The 9,903-nt window shown below is 43.8% G+C and overlaps 1 protein-coding gene across 1 annotated transcript in view; it reads right to left on the reverse strand.

Annotated features, from left to right (window-relative positions):
* Nucleotides 1–5,988: 5,988 nt before the first annotated feature.
* Nucleotides 5,989–9,903, reverse strand: part of STAT4 (signal transducer and activator of transcription 4) — a 93,474-nt gene continuing 89,559 nt past the window's right edge. The window contains exons 22-24 of the mRNA XM_007114599.2: nucleotides 8,237–8,303; nucleotides 7,204–7,312; nucleotides 5,989–6,138 (exon numbers count right to left, since the gene is read on the reverse strand). Coding sequence (XP_007114661.1) covers nucleotides 6,112–6,138; nucleotides 7,204–7,312; nucleotides 8,237–8,303 — 203 coding nt within the window. The 3' untranslated portion in view covers nucleotides 5,989–6,111. The remainder of the gene's footprint in view (nucleotides 6,139–7,203; nucleotides 7,313–8,236; nucleotides 8,304–9,903) is intronic.

The raw sequence follows: 9,903 nt of genomic DNA on the forward strand, positions 1-9,903 counted from the left end.
GTGCACGGGCCTCTCACTATCGCGGCCTCTCTTGTTGCGGAGCACAGGCTCCAGACGTGCAGGCTCAGTAATTGTGGCTCACGGGCCTAGTTGCTCCGCGGCATGTGGGATCTTCCCAAACCAGGGCTCGAACCCGTGTCCCCTGCATCGGCAGGCAGATTCTCAACCACTGCGCCACCAGGGAAGCCCGATAACTCATTTTTTATGTCTTAGCTTAAATCTAAGCTTAAATGTCACTTCTCCAGGTAGGCATCTCTGAGGCCAGTCTAGACTAGATCTTGGAATGCGTGCACAGAAAATCAATTGGTTCCTCTAAGTAGGTGGGACTTGAATCAAGCCTAGAATAATAAGGCAACTTTGGGTAGGAAATGCTCTAAGTAATTTCCCAGAGGTATGCTTATATGTGTATCTATTATAGTTTTTTTCCCTTCTCACATCTATACCCTTCTTCTTCTTGTCACATATTCACCCTCACAAAGCCGGTACTGATAGCAATGACCCTTGGTACCAAAGTAGCAGCCTTCTGTGCAAAAAGATGCCAGGACACCAGAAAAAGTCCTTCCCCTTCTACTAACACCCTGTACTAAGGGCCCAGACAATGTCTGAGAAAAGCTCTACGAAAGGTAGATAATATGTTTAACATATTTTTTTCTGGTACTGTAAAATTTGCACAGAGACTAGCTTCAGTATTGACAGGGAAATTAAATAATCTTAACAGCTGCAAATAGGATGTTTCTCTTTGGCTCTCCATATTCTGATTGTCATCAAGTTCTGTGGATGCTTCCTTCCCTATGCCTTTATCTGCCTTAGTTTTCCCATCATTGACAATACCCCACTGTAGGCTTTCATCAGTTCAGAACTGGAATGCTACAGTAGATGCCAGTTACACTACCTTTTTTCTGTCCCTTCCCCCTCGACTGTATTTGCCACATTAAATTCTCTAAAACACCTTATTTATACAGTCATTCCCTGCTCAAAAGTCTTGACAACTCTCATTGCATTTATGATAAACACAAACTTTGCCTGCTTGTCTGGACCCTCTACAGAATGTCCCTAACATGTTCCGGGGTGGTGGGTTACTTCTTATAATTTTCTTTACTTTTCTTCTTTTTTTTTTTTTAAATGTCTATTACGAGCAGTATTACATTCGTAGACCAAACACCCTTACGAGCACGTTTTTAAGTCTTGTGCTTTCAGAAGAGCAGTCCAGGCCCGCCCAGGATGAGGTACACTCGGGGAGGTGCAGTCTGTCAGGCTGTTTGATTAGTTTCCAAAATAGCTGGCCCGGCGCCTGGCGGGAGGGACGCGGCTGCTCAGAAGAGCCGCCCCACGTGCTTTCGGGGAAATAGTCTGGGAGCGAGAAGTAGCAGAATTGACAAGAAACCGAAAAGCGAAAGTAGAGATGGAGGGAGCAGTACGCAGGCGCGAGCCCGGGGCTTTCCAGCTGACCGCCCGCCCCCCCGCGGGTTCCGTCCCGCAGCCTCCGCGAGGGCGGGATCAGAAGGCTCGCCTCGGCCCGGCCGTAGCTGCCCAGCGCGCTCTCCCTGCCCGAGTCCGAGAATAGTGGCCCTGGAACGATGAAAGGCAGCGGCGGGGTCCTGGGTGCCTTTTAACTTTGGAGGGAGGGCGGGGGACGTTGTCTAATTGCTTAATGTGCTGGAAACCTTACTCATTCTCTTCCATCTTTTCTTTCTTCCCGTGGCCTGGAGACGTCCCTTTTTTCTCCCTCACTTCCGTATTTACACAATCTGCACACATGCTAACTCAGATCTCATTAGTGTTTCTAGCTCTGACCCTCACCCAGCTGGCCTAACTACCCTTAATCCAGAAATGAAGGTGGGAGGCTGGCTGTTTCTTTAACTGTCTTTTTCTAGATCTGCAAAGGGCACTTTTCTCTTTTTTTCTAGCGTCTTCTCGCCGCTCCCAAGCCCCACCCCCAATCCCCACCTTCTCCCTTATGGTGATTATATCAGAGGGAGTGGGGAAGAAGTATAATGGAGGAAAATAATTTAGTCACCGGACCATGATTTTGAAAGATTGGCAGGACCAGAAAAAATCGTTTTGGCCCAGTCTGCTATGTGTGTGATTTACTGAATGGTTCTAGGAGGCATGGACAGCGTTTCTTCGGGCTCTGCTCAACCATTCTTTAAAAGGCTCTATCTACTTAGGGTGACCTGGGGACCAACCTAAGACTTCCAGTGTGTGATGGGCCCCACCTTACTGGACCACAGCTTCTGGCCTCATGACAGCACCAGTCCCCAGGGCTGCAAGGGCACTTTATGTAATTCCCAGAATGCAAATGGGCATCTATTTTTCTCGTTAGGAGAGGACAGGACCCGCTATATAATTTGCAGGCCCAGTGCAAAATGAAAACAAGAGGCCCCTTATTCAAACTTATTAAGAATTTCAAGAAGGCAAAGGCAGAGCACTAAACCAAGTGTAGAGCCTCTGACTGTTCTGCCCTTTATAGATGCACACATTGCACACCCATGAGGTCCCTAGTAGGGGAACTGGAGGGAGGGGAGAGTTCTTCTATAGAAACCTTGTTAAATGTTTACTTAAAACAAATGAAAACTTAGATATAATGAAGAAACAAATTATAACACCACTCCTTCCTAAAGCATTTGCAATAAAATCCAGAGGCTTCCACTCTCCCAGCAGAGCCCTACACCATCTGATCTTGTCTCCCTCTCCTACACATCTTGTCCCCCTCTCTCCATGCTCTTGTATACTCCCCACCCTGTGGCCTCTTTCTGTTCCTCAAGTACCCCCAGCTTTTACCTGCCTGGGTTCTATGTATGTGTATGCTGTTCCTTTAGGATGCTGTGTTCTCAGCTCAAATGTCATCTCCTCAGAGAGACCTTCAATGACCATTTCTTCCAGTTACTCTATGTCACATTTATATTCTTCATAGCACTTACTAAGTCTGTCCTTTATTATGTGCTTGTCTGTTTTCATCTCTCCTCACAACAGGAGGGACTTTGTGCTGTGTTACAGCCTGTCTCATCTCAGGTTCCACGAGAGAATTAAGCCTAATGCCCGGGGCATCTGTGTATTAATTACCTTCTCTCCTGTTTATCTAGAATGGCACTATGTACCATCCTTGGGAGAACTGAGAAAATAGTCAAGCAAATCACTTTCTGTGTTTTGTGGTTCAGATAGGAAACCCTGGTTGAAAAAGGCAATGCCTGATAGTCTCAAAAATATTTTTGAATGAATAACCCTGGGATAATGAATCAGAGGTTAAATCAACCATTCAGAACTCAGCACAGGCTCTATCCTATTGAGCTAGAATTGAGGGGGGAGGAGGATTAAGAACAGGTGTATTCCAAAAAACTTCAGTGAGAGCACCACTCCTCCACACCCCTCCAACCTCTCCCCCATCTCCACCCTGTCTGGAGGGCCTCTAGGGTTCTTTCCATCTGCAGCAGGCTGTGAGACATCTCAGTGGATGACTGTCCAGCCTAAGTAAGAGAGAGTCATGTGGGACTTTTACCAGGGGTGGGAGTAATAAAGGCAATGAGTTTAATCACGGGGAACTAAGGGGAAATATCAGGAACACTTGATTCATCTGTGGGTGGACAGATGCCTGGGATGCTAGGCACACATGAGATACCTAAATTAAAGGGAAGTTAGAGTGAGCTAATGAACAGTCTAATTCCACAGCATTTTATAGTGTTTGGATATCATGAGTGAGGTGAAGTAGAGGAAATGTCTTGTTTTTTGAGCAATAGCAAGTGTGTTTTGGTTAATCAGTTTGAAGTAAAATATCAGGGACTGTTCCACAATTTTAGAGTTTGGAGGGTTATAAAGGGAATTCTAGCCTTGTCTTGCAGGCAGATCAAGGAGCAAAGGAAAGAAATGAACTAACTACTGTCCTGTATGTCCTTTAGTTCAAACACTAAATCATTAACTAGTGTTTATTAAGAGGCAGACTGTGCTAGATTTTAGGGATATAACTGTGAACAAGGGCTTCTTTGTCCCTGTACATACAGAGCTTGCTTAGAGTCTAATGAAGACAGATGATACGCATTTATAACCAAGGTGATAAGAATGGTGCTGGGTCATGTAGAGGATATGGAGGAGGCATGATGTGACCTGAGCCCTACACGTGTGTGTGTGTGTGTGTGTGTGTGTATGTGTTGGGCAGGAAGGCTTTCCAGAGCCTGAAGGATGTGTGAATGTTATTGAGGTGAGAGGGTAGGTGGGCTGGGGTTGGAGACCTGAGAGGACACAGCAGAGGGAGGCAAGAGTGAGCATGGGCCGTGAAAGAAACTGAAAGTAGTTCAGTCTTGTGTATATTCCCGCACACCGGGAAAAAGAGCAGCCCTCACTTGACGCAACTAGAGAAAACCCATGTGTAACGAAGACCCAACACAGCCAAAAATAAATAAAATAAATTAAAAAAAAAAGAGCTTCTGCAACATTTTTTGGTATCTAAATCCAATTGTTTATGAGTATTTCCCGGTAGGAAATTATCTCCTTAAACCAAGTTTAAAATTATTTCTTCCACTTCTGCTGCCAATTGATATATTTGAATTTCAAGAAAATTGGGCTGGTAAAGAGAAGTGGAGACTGGGAAAATGCATCTTGAGTTAGCCTGTGGTCCTACATTGAACAGACACCTTCACCCAAAGAATACTGTCAAGAGCTTGCAAAGGAGTAAGGGAATTGGCCTTGGGACAGGTGCAGAGTTTGTCCCATAGGAATAATCTAGGATCATGTGGGCAGGTATAAAGGATGAGATGGATAGGACGGAATCGCTCTAAGGGAGAAGGCAGGTTACATTAAAAGCTTTTTTTTTTTTTCTTTGACATCTTTTCCATCAAACATTAGCTTCTCCTTGTTTGACCTGGAAGATGGGAAATGGGTTAAAGAAGTTAGTGAGGAGCACCCCCACAGGGGACTGCCACCTGTGACTCTGCAGTCAGGGCTTACCTTGGACACCAGCCTCAGGACATTTTGTGGCTGGTCATGGCAGATGCCTCAGCATCATGACTTCCTCACCTGGCTCAGCAGCTTCTCTAGGGCCTGGAGACATGGAGAGCTCCCCAGGGCTTGGGCACTGGGAGATCCCACACTATTACTAAGGGCAGCAGCTGTTCAATGGCACCATTAAGCATTCAGTACGGGCAAGGGAAGGACCAAAGTAGACCTGCAGCCCATATACATGCATTGCCATTCGGTAAACCACCTCCCCTCCTGCATCACCAGGGATGGAACTTCTCATCCTAAATTCCTTTCCCCTGGCTCAGGTTGGATTCATGGGACCAGAGACTCTTAGAGCTGGAAAGGACCATAGCCCACCTAGCCTAACCTCTTCTAGAGATGAAGAACACACAACCCAGCGATCAAATCACTCACCCAAGGCCAGTGTTGTTATCTTCCTCCCAGTCCTCATTTCATGAGATTTTTACCCATGTGTCTGCTTTTAGTGCGGTTTGTCTGAGATACCACCAGGAATGACTCTGGATCCCTCTCCCGAATAGGAGAGGTGTTCCTGGCCGTGGTACCAGCAGCTGTGAATCCTGAAGTTAGGACAATGTTGACATAGCAACCAAGAGGCTTCCTAATTCGCCCCTGGACACACACCGTGTGAATTGCTGCCGTTAATGCCCTGTCATTACTTCCATCTTGTATCTAGTGTGATGACTCTTAACTTGCTAGAACTCAGGACATTAGCTTATTCGGCTTTTCCATCAGGCCATCCTGCTGGTTGTTGAGTAATGTACGTGTGACTTTGTTATTTTTGACCTGTTGTGAAGTCTTAACACTTAAACCTGCTAGAGCCAAAATCATAAGTAACACAAGAGAAACAAAATCAGAAATGAAACAAATACATACAAATGAGTCTTTTGTTAACATTATATTAACATTGGTTTCTTAAAGTGTTTTATCTCACAAGTTTATCTGAAGCTTTGGTTTTTAGCATTTCAGTCATGACATTCCCATTTGGGGGTGTCACACCAGTGAGAGGAAAGCTTCGAACTTAACCATTTCCTGGAAACCGGTATATACAAATCTGAAGAAACAAGATGTGATTGTTGGCAAAGATCAGTCTTTAAACTCTTTCATTTGCTTCCTTCTTTTGAGTGTCAAGAGCTTATCCTGTCATTCAGCAGAATAGGGAGATTTCATCTAAAATTGAAAAATGAAAAATGACCTTTGAGCAAACTATTGTTTTGCAAGTAAGTCACCATTTCTTAGGTAAACATTCTCTTGTCTACTAAATACATACTTTGTTTCATAATCTTTCTACCAATGACCAAGTACAGTACTTACAAAAGTAACTAAGGTTGATCAATCTAAAATAAAGGCAACTTTAAAATAAATAAAAACGATTTTAAGGAGGCCTATTCATCCCACAAAAACGTAATAAAGAAACGGGTGTAAAATGTAGCAAAAGTCCTCTTATAACTAAATGATTTAAGGACAATTAACATTGGAATAAGTTTTTCTATTTCTGGAAATCTTCAAGAGAAGGACTAAAAACCACTTGATTTACAGCCAGACACTAATCTCTTGGAGCTCAGGTCCCTCCAAGAATCTAGTATTCTGATGTACATGCATCCTAATGTAATTGGGGTTTTGAACTGTTTGACAATATTGGAGAATAATACTAGATAGAATGCATCCTAAAGCACATAGTAGCATATAAGATTATGACTCAGTTCTCAAAAGAGTATTATTATGCTGCTATTGATTGTTGTTCACATACTACTTGAAGAAGCTCCCAGGACAGGACCAATAAGGCAAATAATCAAGAAAAATTGGAATTTGTGGTGCTTGAATTGCTAAAATAAAATATTAAACTAGACTTGCATATAATGACATATAAGTATTGTCTGCTACAGTGGGGAGAGTGGTGGGGCCAATGGTGGAAGTAGGCATGAAGTGTACTTGAGTAGGGGGATACAGAGATATTTTGCCCTTGGATGGCTTTTGATGGAAAGACCTCAAAGCAGTTCAAGTCAGTGTAGGTATCTGCTTCCAATGCCCATAACATCAGCAACACGCAGGACCAGACAGACGTACACCCCTTGTGTTATGCTCATGGATTTGTTCCAACAAATGTGTTTTCTCACTGCTCATTGCCCAACAAATGTGTTTTCTCACTGCAGGTCTGCACCCCCCGTCGATTCACACACCGCCTTCGCTTCCGCAGAAATGCCCTTGACAGCAATGGAAAGAAAGGGGACATACTGCAGTTTCAATTGTTGTGGGACTCAGGTTTTCTCTCAGCACTGCGTACACACTTGGTGACATGGGAAGAAGGTCTGTTGGAGAATGTGTCTCCGTTGAATCACTTCGGCTTAAAGAGATGACAGGGTAAATATGGAAAAGGATTAAAAATAATAGCTTGTAGTGACTTACTGTGTTAGGAGCTGTTAGGGCTCAGGGCAGGCCACCCCAAAATGTGCCTCAGTGGCATATCGATTATTTTGAATTAAATGACTTAAGTTACTTAAGAAAGAACCAATGCAGGAGGGACACTCTGACCCTCCTCTCTGCCTCCCCCAAAGCAGGAAATAAATCTCTTCCGTGAGAGGCGCCCTCCTTGCATCTGGAGGTGGAAGAACATCCTTCTTGCCAGAGATAGGGGCTTCATTCGGGGCTGAGAAGCCTGTACAAATGAACCTTGTTACTTCTTTAATTTAATACCCCAGGCCCAAACTCCGTTTAGATTCTTCACGACTTAAGCACCCAAAACCTACGTATCTTTGTCCTGTCGATTCCTCACAAATTTATTGACTTTTTGCCCAAAAAAGAATAAAAGCTGCCTGTTTTGGCCATTTCTTCAGTCATTTCTATGAGACTTCTATGCACACGACTTAAAATTTGTTCCTTTTATCCTGTTAATCTGCCTTGTGTCAATTTTATTATTAGTCCAGCCATCAGAACTGGAAGGGGTAGAGGGGGAAATTTCCATCTCCCCAACAGAACTCATTTCTAGGACTTCATCTATTCGTGACACTGAGATGCCTAATTCATCATTGGAAATCAGAGCATTCAGCCTGCTATGGAATATAAGGCATATAAAAGGGCAACTTTAGAATTCCTTCGTGATGGGCTGTGGTGCATCCTGAAGACTAGCTTTATGTGTTAAAGGTAATGGGACATTGAGCATTAAAATGCTTTATTCTGAGTTATATGTACCCTGCTCTACTCTTAAATTTCCAGCTTTTTTTGGATAAGCTCAGTAAGAATTATTTTACATGTGACTAAGATTACTTACATTGTTGAGATGGGGATAAATACAGAAGGGACATAACCTTTGTCTCCCCTTTCTGTTGGTCTTGAAACTGGAAAAGAAAGGCATGTTGGGGAAAAATCTTATTATTATTGATAAAATTGGAAAAAAAAAGTCTAAAAAAGTATAAGTGATACTAAAAAGAAGAGATAATACAATTGTCTAGTGATTCACAAATTTTTTTAGTTGAATAGATGAAACAGCATTTTAGATGAGCATAAAATGTGCAAGAAGAGAGAAACAGGGCTTCCCTGGTGGCGCAGTGGTTGAGAGTCCGCCTGCCGATGCAGGGGACGCGGGTTCGTGCCCTGGTCCGGGAGGATCCCACATGCCGCGGAGCGGCTGGGCCCGTGAGCCATGGCCGCTGGGCCTGCGCGTCCGGAGCCTGTGCTCCGCAGCGCGAGAGGCCACAGCGGTGAGGGGCCCGCGTACCGCAAAAAAAAAAAAAAAAAAAAAAAAAGAAGAGAGAAACAAATCTCTTGGCAGGCCTAATCTGACTTTACATATTAATGCTCTAAACTGTGTGAGAAAAATTGGGAATCAACTATATTACCTGTCTTCCATGTAACATTTAAGTTTAATCATAAGGACAGATTTATTCATGGATTGGGGATTTATAGTAACGCAATTCTTTTCATTAAAACTGACACCAATCATAATCTTAAATTACACAAAGTTTTGAGGCACAGACATCAGTGTTACTAAAAGCACTGCTGTCGGGGCTTCCCTGGTGGCGCAGTGGTTGAGAGTCCGCCTGCCGATGCAGGGGACACGGGTTCGTGCCCCGGTCCGGGAAGATCCCACATGCCGCGGAGCGGCTGGGCCCGTGAGCCATGGCCGCTGAGCCTGTGCGTCCGGAGCCTGTGCTCCGCAACGGGAGAGGCCACAACAGTGAGAGGCCCGTACCCCAAAAAAAAAAAAAAAAAAAAAAAGCACTGCTGTGCTGTAGTAACAGTCATGTGCAAATCTCACCTTGGAAACCCCCCCCAGATTTCTCTGGTATACTACGTTGAACTTGTGTGTGATCCAATCGTAAGGACCAACTGTAACTTTTCAGCTGTAATTTGTTGCATTGACATTTGTTATTTCATTCAGTCAGATGTAGAAACACTAAAAAGCCACAGGTTTTTGTGGTGGTTGTTGTCTTTTGTTTGCTTCAGAGGGGGATGAAGGAGGGTGGCAGCAAGTCACCACCTGTGAGTGACAGCTGTACGATATTCCACATGATGGTGCTCATGTATTTAGTTGCTACAGATGAAATATTGTAATAGATTGTATATACTTCGATTTAAAGAAACAGAATAGTGAACTTATATTACAATTATATAGCTATTTCATGAATGTTCTTTTCATGTATTCAACAAATATTTACCAAATGCCTGTTTTGGCCAGGTATCATTTTAGACCCTTAGGATACAACCAGAAAAGGCAGGTATGTCAAGACTTGTTATTGATAGGCTGCGAGGTAGGGTATGAAGCACAGACCCCCTTATCCCCTCCCTGGCAAATGAACAATACTTTCTGAGTTGTGAGACTACAGTAAGTAAAAAATATAAAGCTTATCAACCCTGAGCTGCTTTTTTTTTTTTTTTTGTGGTACGCGGGCCTCTCACTGTTGTGGCCTCTCCCGTTGCGGAGCACAGGCTCCGGAC

Source organism: Physeter macrocephalus, chromosome 2 (genome assembly GCF_002837175.3).
Source record: "Physeter macrocephalus isolate SW-GA chromosome 2, ASM283717v5, whole genome shotgun sequence".
NCBI classification, from domain to species: domain Eukaryota; kingdom Metazoa; phylum Chordata; class Mammalia; order Artiodactyla; family Physeteridae; genus Physeter; species Physeter macrocephalus.